At 34.7% G+C, this 17,904-nt stretch overlaps 2 protein-coding genes across 2 annotated transcripts in view; one reads left to right on the top strand and one right to left on the bottom strand.

The window, feature by feature from the left end:
• Positions 1 to 11,270, top strand: part of CTNNAL1 (catenin alpha like 1) — a 58,596-nt gene extending 47,326 nt beyond the window's left edge. Inside the window, exons 12-19 of the mRNA XM_026701024.2 lie at positions 2,226 to 2,263; positions 4,028 to 4,078; positions 4,177 to 4,331; positions 5,817 to 5,865; positions 6,385 to 6,441; positions 7,132 to 7,251; positions 9,044 to 9,127; positions 9,217 to 11,270. Of these exons, the coding sequence (XP_026556809.1) occupies positions 2,226 to 2,263; positions 4,028 to 4,078; positions 4,177 to 4,331; positions 5,817 to 5,865; positions 6,385 to 6,441; positions 7,132 to 7,251; positions 9,044 to 9,127; positions 9,217 to 9,375 (713 nt within the window). The 3' untranslated portion in view covers positions 9,376 to 11,270. The remainder of the gene's footprint in view (positions 1 to 2,225; positions 2,264 to 4,027; positions 4,079 to 4,176; positions 4,332 to 5,816; positions 5,866 to 6,384; positions 6,442 to 7,131; positions 7,252 to 9,043; positions 9,128 to 9,216) is intronic.
• On the bottom strand, positions 10,980 to 14,679 carry ABITRAM (actin binding transcription modulator). Its single transcript, XM_026701025.2, has 6 exons — positions 14,529 to 14,679; positions 13,830 to 13,881; positions 12,944 to 13,073; positions 11,602 to 11,678; positions 11,456 to 11,525; positions 10,980 to 11,366 (listed from the first exon to the last, which is right to left on the bottom strand). The coding sequence occupies exons 1-6, from the start codon at positions 14,614 to 14,616 to the stop codon at positions 11,202 to 11,204; spliced, it is 582 nt and encodes a 193-aa protein (XP_026556810.1). The 5' UTR covers positions 14,617 to 14,679; the 3' UTR covers positions 10,980 to 11,201.
• Between the last annotated feature and the right edge of the window lie 3,225 nt (positions 14,680 to 17,904).

The following is a 17,904-nucleotide window of genomic DNA, read 5'->3' as shown; positions in this document are numbered from 1 at the left end:
CACATATACATATGTACATACACAAACATTTGTGTTTGTGTATGTGTGTATAATATATACATACTATTTGTGTGTATAATACTGTGTATATGTGTGTGTGTGTGTTGAGATACATACGGTGCGTGTGTATTTGATATTGGAATGTTGGTTGCTAAGTAATGCGCTCATTAAACTATGACATCACTGTACCCAATTCTATTACCATTTTACCACAGTTGTTAAGTGAAATTATGCAAGACAAACTGGTTTCCCTAATTGACTTGGCTTGTCAGAAGCCATCTGAGAAAGTTGCAAATTGTGATACTCTCATGGCAAGACATTACAATTGTAAATGCAAGCTGGTTGCCACCCCACCACCCCCAGTTATATTCCCATGGCCGTCTATCGAGTTGGCAAGTAGAAGTGTCAATCTTTGCATTTTTAGGATGACCAAAGAAAAATGGGGTTTATTTCTTGACAAACAGAAACCAAGTGGGTGGGTGGTCTGATCTTAAATTTCTCTGTATTTCTAATCATCTATGATCATCGAATGGATATTTAAATATCAGATCAACCTATTTCAAATTTAAATAGCAAGCTCAGACATCACATCTGGATGCCATAAGAATTCTCCAAATAATATGACCTTAAGTATTGGTAATTAGGAAGGTGCACTACCAATTAGTAGCAGTTATGAAAGTTTACCTATCTAATGTAAGTTTTGAATAGCAATAGATTTAGACTTACATATTGTTTCACATTGCTTTGCAGCCATCCCTAAGCGGTTTTACAGAGTCAACATATTACCCCCAACATTCTGGGTCCCCCCCAGAATGAATAGATGACCCTCTTTTTTCAGGAAACTCAGAATCAACCAATACTTTGATATTGATTTGAAAACTTTTGCATAAATTATGATTTGGTATGATGTCTGAAGTGAATACCTGATTTGCAAATGAAATTCAATGGTAAAAAAATGATGTCCAAGAGAAATGAAAGCGGTGAAAGATGAAAAATGGAGTCAGATAAGCATTGGTTGGCTTCTGAAACTGAAAGTTCAAATATTGGTTTTAATATTGAATGCTGGTTGGAATAAGCTGCTTGTGTCTGAATTAACTTGAATTGTCTCGAGGCAAATTTGAAAAATTATTTGGAAAATTTGAAAGGTGATTTTGAACCTTTGACTGGTGTAATGCCTGAATTTACCTGAATTGCATCACACAGAATTGGAAAGCTGATTCTTATGAAAAAATATTGATATCATCTGATCAAAATTGAGCATTTTAAATTCCTATTATTTTCTATGAAACAAATTTGAAATATTCGACATCAAACTTATCTTAAGTCTCCACTAGACTAATGAAATACTGTAGCTGATTTTAATCCATCATTCAGTATTTTAAAATGAAGGGTAACTCATACACTCTGACATGAACCACTTAGAGCAGAGGTGTCAAACTCACGGCCCATGGGCCAGATGCATCACGTGCTGGCCTTGCTCCCACCTGGTTTAGCAAGGGGGGGGAGTCCAGAGGTGGTATTCAGCAGGTTCTGATCAGTTCTGGAGAACCGGTAGTGGAAATTTTGAGAAGTTCGGAAAACCAGCAAGTACTACCTCTGACTGGAGATTTTACAGTATCCTTCCCCTGCCACACCCACCAAGCCAAGCCATGGCCATAGAACCAGTAGTAAAAAAAAAAAACCTGAATCCCACCACTGGAAAAGTTGCAATATGACGCTGCCGTGACAACGTGAGTTTGTCACACGTGACTTAGAGGAAGATAAATATAATAAAACAAAAACTTTAAAAAGTACATATTGGTGTTGATTTCAATGGAAGAAATGTCAGGGTCCTATCAAAAAGTAAATGGTTCCTTATACCATTACAAAACCTGAACTTTACTCCAGGGATTACTTGATTCTCATCATGGCTACACTGGACCTTGTATATAGGCTTCCCCCACTGTTCCTCTGGGGCATTCAGAAAGATAAAGGAAATTTTTAGAAACGTTATCAATTAAATGGAAAGGTTTCTGGTGAATCTGTCAATATCTCCCATAAGTACAAGTATAGGCAGTAACAGAATTTCCCCTTTACAATGCAATGTATGGCAAATAGAGAACCTGTCTGATCTATGAAGAAGAACCAATAAGGGTAGGTACATTTTTATATGATGATTTTTCCAAAACCTGGAGACAAAATTTAAGAAGTACAGTACATAATCAATTTTGGTGTATTGTTTTCAGGGGAGAAGCGTGCATACTTGTCACTACCCAAACCAGGGGTAAGTTCAATTTTTGTGGGCCTGATGATTTCTTTATACTTTTCATCAATTAATTGTTCGCTCCACATATTCACATTTGTTTAACAAGCCACCCTGGCCTTGTTTATATAAGACTGTAAGGAGAGTTTGTATATCACACTAAGTTAAAGGTAAATCACGTAATGACATAGCATTGCAGGCGATGTAAAGTTGTCAAAGACTAATCTTTCTAGAACACTAATGTTAAGTCTGAATTCTGCAAGAGTCACTAAATTTCTGCAGTAACTGCAGAATGCTGCAGTATCTTTTCTTTTCCATATTAAGAGTTGCATAAGAGTGCTAGGGGAAATGTTTGACTTCTGTATTTATGTTAGAAACATAGAGTTGGAAGGTGACAAGATGATCAAAGTAGGAAATTCACAGTACAGTTGCCATCCCGTATTTTATTTCCAATCTGTTTCATCCCTCAAAACTTCTTCCTTTATTCTTTATTGTAATGTCAACACTCTGCAACAATGGTAAATAATATATGATCTATTTCCAAGCTTTAAAGAAACACCCATCTTACTGCCTAATGGCTATTGTAATTATTATAACATATCACATAGGTTTTTGATCAAGATTTAAAAAAAACTTTTCCAGTTACTTTGTATAGTAGCTTTTGATACAAAAAACGTTTAGCTTTGTACATTTTTGTACTGAGATCTCAGCTCTCTTGTTAGAAAATGCCTGGATCATTTAAAATCCGTTTTTAATAACTTAGGTTTTATTACTGTTATAAATAAGGCTATATAAATTCCAAAACGATTTGACAAAAGTGGACCTGCATGAGCACAGTGTTTTTCTATTGAAATGACTTTGAAAGCATCCAGATCAGTGTTGCCCAGCCCTAGGAACTTTGAAAGTGTGGATTTCAACTCCCAGAATTCTCCAGCCAGCCATATGTCAGAAGTCCCCAAACTTGGCAACTTTAAGACTTGTGGACTTCAACTGGTTGGAGAATTCTGGGAGTTGAAGTCCACAAGTCTTAAAGTTGCCAAGTTTGGAGACCTCTGTTTGATGTTCTGCTTACACGCTTCAATCAAAATCTACTCTTGTGTTTTTCTCCTACCCATATCAATGGTAGCATACCTATTTGTATGGCATTCATCCATTGCATGTAAAGTATCACTGTCCATTTCCTAGGCACAACAGTGGTTGTACAGAGTTCTGGTCAGAATGTCCTTATGGTGGGAAAGTCTCCAGCCCATTTCCTAGGGCTGGAGTTTTCCCCATCATATTCTGACTACAAATCTGTACAACCACTATAGCTACATGCCTAAATAGTATTGCAGTTCTGTTCCTAACACCTTTAAAAATTGTACTTACTGTATTTTATAATAGGATACATTTAAAATAACCTGAGATTTTAATGGAAGATAATGCTAATTACAGCACTGATCTATATGATGATGTTGATGTTGTTTGTATAAGGCTGTTTCATATATTTTGAAGGTTTAACACAGGCAACGACTATGTTGTGTAATTACAATAGTAATTGAACTCTTGACTACATAATTTTAAAATAGAAATAAGCTCATTGCAAAACAGTTGCTTTATTCTAATACTGGGTTCAATTGTCTAGAATCTAGAACCAGAAGTTTGGGCTTATTTCAGAATCAACCCTCTTAGAAATCTATTTTCTCTAGCTTACTATTCTTGACTACAGCTCCTAGTAAATATGTTTAATTTAGATTTATTAAAAAAATTAAAATCAAATTCTGTTCTTTAAAAATATTTTTACAGAAGCATAATGCAAACTTAAAAGCCTTAAAGCCAGCCAGACTTGATAATGAGGTAAAATATTGTTTTATTCATTAGCACCAATTTATTCTAGTAATTAGTCTGAATTACATAATGAACAAAAAATATATATTTTCTCTTTTCCTTTGCAGGAGCAAACAAAATTTGGAAAATCAGGTTTAGAACTTCATAAGCTAACAACGCGGGTTGATTCTGAAATGGAGAAATGGGAAGACCCAGAAAATGAGATTATAAGATATGGACAAGGTCTATCCAGTATGGCTTACTCCATGTATTTATTTACAAGGTAATAACAAGAGTAACAGAAGGGGAAGCATTAACAATGAGAGGGCAGAATTGCTGGCAGAAATGGCCTTGAATTAATAGTTTGTAGAAATGGCCTTGAATCTTTTCCTCCCTATATCAAATCTAGATGATATTGTTTAGAAGGCTAGAATTTCTGAATTACAGTAAAATCCCGATACTACTCAAACAAGTAATGTAAACCCAAAAATGGGAACTGTTTCAGTCTCTGGGATATATATGTGCATACGTGTCATTCACATACATACACATAACAAGTGGATAATGCATATAACAACTTTATATTTCAGATGTGTTGGCTTTAGTTAATGGGGAGGGATTTGGAAATTGTCAGGATGTTGCAAGATTTTGCTAATCCTACATAGGGTTATTTTTAAAAAAAAACCTTAAATTTTACAAGACTATGATATGAGCACAGATTTATATATTTTACTACATTTTACTTAACTGTTAGGATTTGAAAAAAATAAATAAACTATTTTGAGTCCTTATTAGAGTACAAAAGTGCAAATAAATAATAATCTGCTTTATATCTTAAAATTCTGCCCATTTATACATTTTGGAGCATTTTCTATCATATTAATACTAGGTCTTAACTTATGCATTAGCATGGGTTCCTTATTTTCTCATTTTTTAACTTTCTTATCAAAAGCAGGGGAGGGGGAGGATCCATATATGTATTATTGTACAAAATACTAGTCTGGTATCAAGAATTTCTTGTTTCACTTCTGTAGAGATCCATACATTTATCAACATATATATTTTTATTTAGAATTTTAATAACAATAGTAAAAACTAATACAAATTAAATTTTGAGAAAGATGAAAATGGAAAGAATAAAATGCCAGAAAAAGAAGAAAAAGAAAAGAGAATATAATGAAGAAATATATAAATGACATCTAACCTCCATCACAAGTATAAACAAAGTTAGTAATTCTTCGTGCTTATAACGTTAAATGGATTATCTGTTCATCCCATTTCTCATCCCTTTTCTATAAGAACATACATAAAACATCAACATGGTGTCACAAAAAGTCCATCAAGGATTGCCAGAAAATTGCAAAATAATAATAATTTATTAGTTGATCAAATAAACTAAAGTTATATCTCTTTCTATTACTCTTACAGCCTTAATATTTAATTCAATCAAATATTGTCCTAGGATTTCTCCTCTTTAGCCACCCACACAGATTTCTTTAACAAGTATCTTGTGTAGTTTCCATAAGAAAACATTTTCCAGGTTATTCTGTTTATAATTCATATTCAGATATTTCAAATTTTAAAACTTCAGCCAGTTCCTTTTGTGTATCCAGTTAAATATCTTTTGTATATCCAGTTTCATCTCAGTAGAATAATTTCATTTCTTTTCTGCTCTTCTACTTTCCTGAGTTTCCCAAAATCATAGTGACATAGTTGTAAATTATTTGTAGATTGTTGTGGAATTTTATTCTTTTTCTTTCTCTTTTAGAGGGGAAGGACTGCTGAAAATTACCCAAGACTTGTTCCACCAGGCAGAGGTAATAAAGCAATGAAAAGAGAATTTATAATCCTACTTTGAAGTTGCTAATTATTATTTTTTCTGTGAATATTCTCTCTTCTCAATCAATTGAAATAAAATAAATTCTAGTTATGTTGTGCAGCCAGCCGATTACCTTGTATAGGTATTTGATTTTGTGAGGAAATGGTGGACATATTGCTATATTTTTTCAGCTATCTGTCATTGATTTATTCTTGACTGTATTCTTGTTTGCAAACTAAGGTTATAAAAGGGTAAAGCTATGAATTTCTTGAGATTGAACGATCTAACCCAACATAAAAAGCAACACCTGTTTATGTAAACTGTATGAAGCAATCCAGTTCATCAATAGCCACTTTTTCTTGCTCGGAAATGGAAAAAAGGGAGTTTTGTCAACTACATTTATTCTGAATTTGACTAATCAGATTGCATATTGGATGTGCACACATTTGAAGAATAGAGGTTTTGTCTTTTTCCCTTAGTCATTTTGCATTTAACTCTCTATCCTTTTCCCCCTTAGGCCTTTGCTACAGAAGGATTAAAACTTACTTCAGCTCTCCATATATTTTCCAATCAGGTATAGTACAGTGTCTGAATCTTAAGGACAGTTACTTTTTAAAAGTCTTTTTTTAAGTCTTTGACTTACAACAATACATTAGTGATCGTTTGAAGTTACAGTGGCACTGAAAAAAGTAACTTAGGACCATTTTTCACACTTATGACTGTTGCTCTGTCCCGATGGTCATGTGATTTACATTCAGATGCTTGACAGCCGATTCATAGTTATGACACTTGCCAGGGTCATGTCCCTTTTGCAACCTTCTGGTAAGCAAAGTCAATGGGAGAGTCAGATTCACTTAACCCTATTACTAACTTAACAACTGCAGTGACTCATTTAACAAATGTGGCAAGAAAAGTGATAAAATGAGGCAAAACTCACTTAACAAATTTCTCACTTAGCAACATAAATTCTGGGCTCAACTATGGTCAAGGACTACCTATACCTTAATACAATAGCAGCTATCTGTGCTATTCATTTTTTCCTTAATACTTGTTATTATACATACATTTGTTTGTATTTTGTGGCTTACATTTTGTATATTTGATTGATTGCTGTCACCAGGGTGGCAGGGGTTTATTGGGTTTTGCATTTGTTTTTATTTTTCTAAGCTGGAATCAGTGTGAGTTGGTGGCCATACCCATTTTAAGAATAAAATAAATTAAAAAATAAATCATGTTCAGCATGCCTAAGTAACATCTGTTTCAGCTTGAAGATGACGACAAACCACTGCTTCTGCAGGAGATTGAGAGGATGGTCTCTGCATGTCAGCAACTTCAGGTCACAGCCAAAGCCCCCGTGCAGGGTAAAACTGCAACTTATCTAAAAGTAAGCTAGTTATTATTTTTTTTAAAGTCATTCCTTATAAACTTTGTTTTCCTATCTTATTTTGTAGATAATGAAATATTTTAACTGTGTGTTAAATCATGAACAGAATACATGGACTGCTCAGTTGCTAAATTAAGGAGACCTTGAGTTAGTTGGAATGGATGAGATGCAGTTGTGTTTTGATGCTTGAAGCACAGATCAAAATAAAATATAAGCTAATAGGGCAACTCATTAGAAACACATTTAGTTTATCATAGTGTCCTATTTGGGCTATAGGTACTTTTGAATTAACTGACAATGAGCACACCAGTATAGGTTACCAAAGCTTTATTCCATAGCAAAACAGTAGAATAGAAAAAATGTAATATTTACATCTAAGATAAACAATACAAGTTACTAGCACTGTACATAATTTATAGGTTTATAGGATGTGTAGTTTGACATATGTGTAATATCCCACTGTCACTCCTTATGTCTTACAATAGATGGATCTATCCATCAATTTAGTATTTGGCTTCTTCATACTTAAATGTATGTATCTCATACTTAAATGAGATACTTAAATGTATGATTCTTCTTACTGTAATCCTCCACCTCCAAGGCGTGTACGTGATGTCCCCCTATCTAAAAGACTGATTTATAATTCAGATTTCCTATGCCAAGCACATAGATAGTTCAAGTATTTCTAGTCCTATAGCATCTGGGCCTATAAGTCAGGTACATGAAGTGTTCTTTACTTGTCTTGCAGGTTCAAACTGTATAAATTCAAATTCAAACTGTATAAAAATACTCATTCCCATGATCACATACAAAAGATCTTATAATGGAATTCTCTTGAATTCTTTGCAAATAGGAATGAGAGTTTGAAAAATACAGCAGGATTGAAATAGCTGTACATTCCTTCAGCAAATGGCATATCTCCCATATGTTTGGAAGAAGTCCTTCCATTCTGCTTTCCCAGGCACATATAAAAAATATCTTCTCAGTTCTGTTCTATACAAAAATGAAATCCCTGCATTATGATTTCAGGCTATATCACTACTTTCTTTCCCCCTAGGTATCTATATGCCCAGATACAGAGCTTGTTTCTAAGGTCTCTTTCTGGGTGCAAAGCATCTGTTGGCCTTGCCGGGTTAACCAGATAGTAATCACCACCAGATGAGCTAATTCCACTTTATTGTAAGGCTATATTAACACAATCTTGAAAGTCTGAAAGTGCAATTCTTGTCTTCTTGACATCCCAAAAAATTAAGGAATGTATTTTCTGAGCCTCTTGCTCCTACCCACTATTGCGCTGCAAGCTGCGGTGTCCTTTATTTGTCCATTCCCTTGTCAGTGTCTCTTTGCCCATTCTCCCAAGATCTTTTCCCACCTGAGATTACATCAAGTGAATTCGAAAGGTACAGTAAGCCTTCCAAAGCAGTCTTTGTGGCCAGATTGTTATGGTTATATTGGGTAATTCCTTGGCAGTTCAGTACAAACAAAATAACGCTGTCTTCCCCTCTTTGCTTACTTTGTGATTTGGCATTGGGTTATCTATCTTTTCTTCATTCTGGCAATTCTTAGAACAACACTGCCTTTTTATGAAAAGGGTATTAAATTACTGTTTTTGTACTTTACCTAAAATACTGTTTGGTGCAATACATCCATAGCACTACCTACTTCAGTTATATTATTAAACTCCTTCCACGGAAACTAGTATATTTCTTGCTTCACAGTTATAATTACATTTTAAAAATGTTTTCTCAAGCTGAATTGTGAAATTATTTTTGCTTCAATGCACTGACTTTAGGTGGATACCTGTATTCAGAAAGCGAAGTATATTTTGGATATACTTTCCCAAGTTCTGCCACTTAGCTTCAGGTTACATAGAAAGGTGAGTTAATGATGTCCAAATATGGCAAAACAAACCATTTCTGGGTAGGATGCCACTTCTATTTTGATTAATTGCTTCTTGTTTTACAGCACAAAGCAGGAAATGGGTATCTAATGGCCCACTGTTCTTGGAATGGCCAGCATGCAGCATCAAGAGAAAACAGTGGTCTGGCTGGGAGGACTAACACTTTTGGAATCAAATCCTTGGAACAACATGTAGCAAGCCTCACTGTATTGGAGAATAAATGAATTGAAGATGGACAAATTTCTATGTTGGATTTGTACTTTTAAATTTCTACTAATTGCTTTCTTTTGAGAAAGGTAAAATCGGGTTAGAAAAAGCTGATGTAATCTTTTCACATCTAATAGATGTCATGGTACTTAGCAATTAGCAAAAGGAACAGTCAGATTTAATGGCTGCATATTTTTGTATGGTGAATAACTTTTGGTTCACTATTAATACTGCTATTTTTGTAATCACGTACATTATGAATGTCTTACTCTTCAAACCCCAAAGATGCTGCTTTCTTTAAATGTTCACGCAGATGATCTGGATAATATCAGATAAGCTACATGGAGAACTACTGGTGGTGGTTGCTGCTGCTGTCCTTTATTTGTTTAACAGCCCTCACTAATAATGTGAGTCTTGATCCTTGCCAATTTTATTTGCTGGGGAAGTCCGTTTTGAAAAAAGCTTAACTGGTTGAGTAGCTGCTCAGTCTTTGCCTCTTAAAGTGACTTGCCAAGAAATTATGTTGCCATAGATAACTACATTTGTCTCCAGGTGGGCAAGGAAGGTGAGGAAGAGTACTAGGAGAGACGTTGTCCAAGAAATCCACGTTGCTGCTACTGGATACATAAGTTACAATAAAACTTTAATTATGATAATTTTATTTTCATTTAAACACAGTTTTAGCAATATTTAAAATTAAAGATCAGTAACAGCATTAATAAAATCCACTACATTGAAAAGCTCGCTTTTATCTTATTCCCTTTTATCTGTATTTTTATATACAATCTTTATAGCACTATCTAAAGAATCTTTTCAGAAATAGTTCTTCTATAACCAGCCAGACCTAATTCCCTAATAAATGTGATTGTATTTACAGCCTTAAACATGAAAGCTTGAGCTTTCATTTTTAGCATGTTACAGGAAAGCTTAAGACTGATCATTCAAAAAAGTTTTAGCTATTAAAAATACTTACTTCAAAGAGGGCATTACCTACTTCGCAAGTTCTTTTCCAAGCTTGCTTGAGATCTGTATATATTTTAATGGTTTTATGTTTCAGATTGTAATGTTATAATTGAAGAACTCCTTGCCGGTCTTAAGTACTATAAACTGAGTATGTTTGAAAATTATATAACTAATAAATTACTCTTGTGTCCTTTTACATTTTGCTAAGAAGACAACTTGAAGTCACAAGCTAATACATGATTCTCAATCATATTTGACTGTATCATACAATGCAGGGATGGGGAGGCAGAAAAAGATAAGCAAGCATTTCTAACCTCCTTACCTCTTTTTTTCTTCTGTAACCCCAGTCCCATTCTCCACTTCTGTCTGGCATTTATATTAATGTTGCAATTGTTAAACATATTCTTAATATTTGGTCCTATAAAACCTTGAACCTTCACTCTGCAAACCTCTGCAATACAAGTTAATGACTGATGTATCAGCTAGTTAATTTATAGGTTCAGTGTTGCTGCTCAGCCATCTTAAGGCACCGTGTGTCGGCTTCATCACGAAAATCCTCAAAGAAACAAAATAATAAAAAGTATTGATTGCTGGATTTACATTTTCAGATTGGGTTTTGGTTAATAAAGTAGAAAGTGAGTATAATGTACAGATGAAATTAAGTAAACAAAGGCTTTTATTGACATAAAGAACAATACAATATTTTGGCATTACATCCTTAAATCCAATAGTAAAGTTACAGATTAACATTTGGAAGATCTTAAACATTGACTTTGTTGTCTGAAAATGAACAATTAAGGTTATAATCACCCAAAAGTAAAGCATGAAAATCCATAAGGTCACTTTAATATGGGATATACTGGAAGATGCCTAAAGTATTTCATACTTCTGCTGAGTTCTCTTTCTTTGTATTGCATAATGATGTCGAATTAAAACGTTTTGACAGAAATTCTTCATATTCTTCCCTTGTTAGAAGCCCCTGAGTTACTTTTTTGCTTTCTTCAAATTTTGGTAACACAACTGCAATATAACCCTCTGTGGAAGGCTAAGAAAATGAACACAAAAATATTTGTAAGAAAATTAAAGGAGGGGGTAGAAGGAAAAGAGAACAAATAACAAGTTTGAAACCCTGACCTTTTCTTGTAGAAGAGATGGATTCTCCAGAATGTTTTCATTCACCTCTATTAATTTTCCTCTTATACAGCTGCAAAGAAGTTTAATTTTATTAAGTTCTAGAACAGTATGAGTAACACAATATAAATAACATCTTACCAGCTTACCTATAGATGGTATACTCTTCTCCATCTAAGCAGAGAATTCGACATAGAGGAGCAAATTCTGTTAGAAATTGAGCACCCTGGAGGGAAAAGCATACAACTAATTAGGATTCTTGGAAAACTATAACAATCAGAGGCTGAGCATGTACAATACCAACTGATACAATTTAACATTTGAAACTGAATGTTTACCATAGTTACAGTACACAATATGGCTCCTTTAATTTGGGAGAACTGATCATGTACTGAAATCCTATATTAAAACCCTGTCTTTTATGAAATCCAGAAGGCTTTATAACATGTTACTAATTTTCCATATTTATAAAGCTACCCAATGTCTTGATGATTCCGAGTAGCATACAAATTTAAAAATAAATAGAACAACACCAGGATAAGATGGTCATTCTGGTGGAACAGACAAATCCTGTCACATATTCCATCTTGGCCCAAATCTTGGGGAAACAGCAAGGTCTTCAAGGCTTGTTGAATGAAGAACAGAGCTGGTACATTTAAATTTTTGGGTGGTAAGGAGCTTTTGTATTGTATGTATTATAGATTGCAAACTCCAAATATAATTTAGAAGCTCGTGCAAAAACTACAGAAGGGTATTTGAGAGTTTACATTTCCATGTGTTATAAATGAAATTGCTGAAATATCATAATTCCAGCTGCTTATTAATCTTTGCCAAGGGAAGATTCCCAATATCTGGAATCATAATCAACTACTGCCTTAGGCATCATATTGTTTCTCAGCAAAACTTGCTTCATAATACATATAATCTATCCTAGTATTTCTCATCCAGCTACCCCAAACAACGAAAAGACCAATATCGGACATGTGACCAATTAATTCTACTGATTTCAATAACTTTATGTGAGAAGATACTAATGAGATAGCTGATACTAATAGCTGTCAAGCTATTTTCACTTAAGTGCTAACTACATTAGGTCTAGTGTAGAGAACAGCATCAACTGAATATTGGGAGAGCAAAAATCCAAATCACCATTCAATGGCATCTTTCTGTATTTTGCTGTGTAGTGGTGGTGTCAATTTCTACAGCCCAAATTTATACTTACTTCCAAGCAGTCAATTTACATGCCAAAAAGTGGCCATCCTCTCATTGATCTGCTTTTCTTTGGGACTGCTCCCATCTTTAAAACCGGTCTGTTGATGAAGTGTTTTGCCAACAAGGGCATACTGATAAGAATTAAGGAACAATTTGAATCTTGGGATATATAATCAATCTTGATACTACAATTCTTTGAGCTAGCCTAGTAGATTAAAAAAAATCTAGATTCAAAATGAAATGGATCTGTGGTTATAATGAAAATTAAAAGAGCCGTACCCGTTTAGACTTTCCAGAAACTTTATTTTGCAGCCTGTTGCAGTTTGCACTAATCTGATAATTAATACTCTTAATTGGTTTTTCTTTTTGAAGGAGAGGATGGGCATCTGCTATAGTGATGACACAGATTCTACAAAACAATAAGTTCTATTTATTCAAAGCATATTTTTTCAAAACAAGACTTCACAGAAGCACTTGCACAATATAATTTAAAAATTAACTTTAAAATGAGAATAAAATAATAAGACAAAAATGCAAAGCATAAAATTGAAGCATAGAGGGCAGAAAGAATGGAAGGACACATGAGTAATCAATATTATAATTTATAATTTATTTTAAGAAAACTAGTGTTTTGCTTCAATTAAAGGAAAAAAGCCATTGGTGAAGGTAACATTGCTATAATTAGATTAACTGAGCTGTTGTTTAGATGTGCATTTGATTTATGCTTGCCATTCTTAATCCAGCATGGCTGCATAGTTGTGGAAATCAACTGCAAAAGATCTTTTAATTGCATTAGTTAGTATATAGAAGGAAACAGAAAAAGATCAACTAAACAAGGACAAAATACCAGTACCTTTAGTTAGCATGTCTCTACATGATAAATCATAACATAACTACTTGGTGGCAGGCCAAAATAGAGGATATAGCACAAGATAGGGATCAAAAATAGTGAAAGTAAATTGGTAGAATATTCTGCCAGATCAAAATAGAAGATTAGCATTCTGGAGTGGTGAAAAGCTCTCAGGCTTTACTCACTGCCTTTTGAAAGTGGTCCCTTTAAAACTAGGTCTGATAACCTGGCTTGTAAAACAAACCAGGTTCTCTTGAATGATAATTGAACACAGAAGCATTTTAGTGTAAATAAGCATGCAACTTAAAGTCTTACCTGTTAGAATGTTGCAATATGCAATGATCTTCACACTGATTACCTTTTACATCTAGGAAAAGAAAGTTAGCAGTTACTTCTGTGCAGGATTCAGGCTGACTGAACAAAATGCTCCAACAAGTGTTGTAGCCTTTTAATAGCTAACAAACTTAATTTTAGCAGAGGTTTATGTAAATCAGAGGCCACTTCTTTAACTAAAATGCTAAATCGGCTGGCAAATAAATGCATGTAGCTGAGAAGGAGGAAAAAGTTACCTATAAAGAGCAGAGCAGAATAAAATGCAAGACTATAATTGGGACCAGTAACTCAAATTATTAAGCCAAGTGGTTGACAAGTGAAACCTTGACTGCTTGTGAGCTTATTTCAGCTTTCTGTTGCTTTACAGCAGAGGTTTCCAAACATGGCAACTTTAAGACCAGGGAGCAATTCTGGGAGTTGAAGTCCACAAGACTTAAAGTTGCCAAGTTTGGGGACCCCTGTTTAAGCGGGTTGACTTCAGCTCCCAGAATTCCTCAGCCAACTCTGCTCTGTTTCATCCCCATAACAACCCACGCAAGGGGAAAAGCCGGAAGAGTGGGTGGAAATCCCTGATGCTGCAAAAAGCGTTTCTTTTCTTTTTTTTAAGATGCAGTTGATCACTTTCCCAGCTCTTCTCCAAACCGAAGAGGGGAGGCGAGCGAGGCTCGGGGATGAAACTACCTGGTTTGTACCAGCGGGTGAAATACCGTTCCGTCACGCCAGGCATCGTTGCCATGGAAGCCCGGGCCTCCGAAGCCCCCGACGCCATGATTCTAAGCGTGGGCGTGGCGAAAGAGCCGCGCTTGCGCTTGAGCTTCCTCGGCGCGGCCTAAACAAAGCTCGGGGCAAACCAAGTATTCGCCGTAGAGCTGTACAACTGATAGAGATGAACGCTGATTTTATGGCAGGAATTTCCGAGCTCCATTGAGAAAGCTAGTTTAAATTTTATTTGGGGTCATAGTAAGATTTGACCATAGAAGTCAAAGAAGAAACTTGACTGATAAAGGAGAATATTTGTAGCTCAGGGTTGAAAGTGACTAGCACTGAAGATGTTAGCTAGTTAGGGCAAGGGTCTTCAAACTTGGCAAGTTTACGACTTGTGGACTTCAACTCCCAGAATTCCTGAGGTAACATAACAGGAGGAGGAATTCTGGGAGTTGAAGTCCACAAATCTTAAAAAGCTGTCAAGTTTGAAGACCCCTGAGTTAAGGTAATGAAACGTCTGCAAGAAAACAAATAAGCTCAGAGAGCATCAAGGACCCCTTAAGGACCTCACCATGGACTAGATTTATTATTATTATTATTATTATTATTATTATTATTATTGTTGTTGTTGTTGTTGTTGTTGTTGTTTTTCTATTACCATTATTTTAATTTTTAAATACTGTGTAGTGTGATGTGATGTGGCGCTTGGGCACTGTGCTGGAGTAGCTTTCAAGTTTCACTGTATTTTGAATGTAGTAAAGGTATTCTATTCTATTCTATTCTATTCTATTCTATTCTATTCTATTCTATTCTATTCTATTCTAACAAACTGGACTAACCTTGCCCCAATAAATAAGTACAAATGCTATGAAGAGTCCATTCCGAAGGAAACTGGTTGAAAGTTTCCAAAAGATTGAAATGCATGCTTTTCTTTCGCTTGTGTTATTTCTAAAGATTTTGGAGGGAAAACTAGGATGGAGTAAAAAAAAAAAAAGCATTAAGTGTGTGAGTCAGACAGTGACTGGCAACAGTCCTGCAAATTAAGTCCCACTCTTTATTTGTGCCTGTTTTTCCTGCCTAAGTGTAAAACCTTGCTTTTCTCCACATTAAATATGATGTTGTAGGATAGGGCCCATTATTCAAGTCTTGTCATGACCTTTTTGGATCCTGAGTTTGTCTTCTGGGAAGCTGGCATCTGCAAATTTTAAGAGTTCCTCTTGTATTCCCTTATCTAAATCATTTGTGAAAATATTGAAGAGTACTGTCTGCCTAACACAGTTTATTGTTTCTGTGAAGCTTCACACTGTTTTGAAAAATAATAAGACATACTGATTAAGATTAGAATAATAGTATACGATTACTTTAATTTTATAGATTGACAAATAATTTTATTGCATTTATAGATTTGTACCTTACTGGAGAAACTCATTCATTCTCTACTAGTCGTGTCTAACTCTTGGCAACTTTATAGACAAATGCTCTCCATGCTATCCTGTAAAGCACAGCTTCTTTCAGTTATTGGGTGTTCATCTTGTATCAGCTTTGATGGGATGAAGCCAGAGTGTTCTTTGCTTGCTTCTTCTTCTTACTCCACTAACCATTCCTAGCATCAACTTCTCCATTGAATTTGCACATATGACCGTGGTCAAAGTAAGCAGTCTTGTGATTTTGGCTTCTAGTAATATTGCTGGATTTATGATTCGTCATCTCTGTGTTGGTTGTTCTGGCTACCTATGGTGTATGCAATAATTTACACCAGCACCAAGTTCAAAGGTGTCAATTCTTCTAAAATCAAGCTGTTCAGAGTCCAACTCTTACACCCATATATCATTATAGGGAAGACTATTGCTCTAACTAGCCTGCTTTTTGTATTTATACCAATCTCTCTGTTTTTCCAGTTTTTAGTAATGTTAACCATTGCAGTGCAGCCTAAGGATATCCTGCATTGATTTTAGGAATCCAACTGCCATCATGAACAATTTTTGATCCAAGGAAAATAAACTCTCAAACTAATTCAATTTTGTCCTTGTTGATTTTTAACATCTCATGTCCATCTGCAGCTTTTGTCATTATCTTTGTTTTCCTGAAAATTCAACCCTCCTTTTTAATATTGTCCATGAGTTTTCAGATCATTTCTTCAAGGTCTTCTTATTTTCAGTCAATAATGTTGTATCATTTGTGTACCTCAAATTATTTATAGTTCTTCCTCCAATTTTCACTCCCAACTCAGGCAATTCCAGGTCAATCTCCACACGATTATTTCAGCATACAGATTGAACAAAAATGTTGATAAAATACATCCCTGTCTAACTCCCTTTTTGATCCTGAACCAATCTGTGTCACGACAGAATGTTATAGTGTTTACACTTGAATCTTGGTCTTTCTGGCCCAAAACCCAATAAAGAGTAGATAAGACTGCGAGGTTGCTAGGAGTTAAAACATGCATCATCATATTTTTCCCACTGATTTGCATCAAATCAATATTTTTCTTGTCTTCTCCAATCAACCCTGTTTATGGGCTTGGTTTATCAATGTGGCTTTCAAGTGGATATTTTGAAAGGTTTGTTTCACATCTCCTGGGATTTGGTCAGCTAGCAATCTTTTCCCCTTCCCGGTTAAAGAACAAAATATGGAATTCTAAGAGCTGATTTTACCTTTTCTCTCATAAATTGCTTTTCTGGAATGCTTTAATTAGTTCCTGTAATCTTTCTGCAACAATTCTAAAACCATCTTATATTTTAAAGCATTTTTAGCTACAATATGCAAATGAACTCACACTGATACAGCACAACAGAAATCTATTTTATTTCTCTGTAGCTAAAAACCAAAAAAGTGTTCTAAAAATAAAAAGTAAAAAACAAAACCTACATAGTAGGAATGTGAATTCTCTATCAATTATACAAATGACCTGAAGAATGCATGCTTTGCCATCATGAGTTGATTATTTGGAAGTCTGCATATAATGTTTAATTTCCTATTTTTCTTAACATTAATTAAATATATAACTGATATAACTTACTTTGGAAACACATGTAAACTGATTTTTATTAGTTTATGCAAATTTTAATTTTGTTGTTGCTCTCTTTTTACATATACAATATTAAAATATTCTGAAAAAGAAAAGATGTTACTTTCAAGTTTGACATAAGACATTCACAGGATTCAATTCTGAACGATCATGGTTATTGAAGGACATTCTGCTTAAAACATGGTATGTGTGATATAATGGTTAGCAATGTTGAAGAAAAAGTGACTCTGGCTAGTTCTCTTTCTGCTTATAGCAATAGCAGTTAGACTTATATACCGTTTCACAGTGCTTTACAGCCCTCTCTAAGCGGTTTGCAGAGTCAGC

The sequence above is a fragment of the Pseudonaja textilis genome, chromosome 3 (genome assembly GCF_049901715.1).
Source record: "Pseudonaja textilis isolate UNSWEBS1 chromosome 3, rPseTex1.2, whole genome shotgun sequence".
Taxonomy (NCBI): domain Eukaryota; kingdom Metazoa; phylum Chordata; class Lepidosauria; order Squamata; family Elapidae; genus Pseudonaja; species Pseudonaja textilis.
This window is presented reverse-complemented; position numbering and strand designations above follow the sequence as displayed.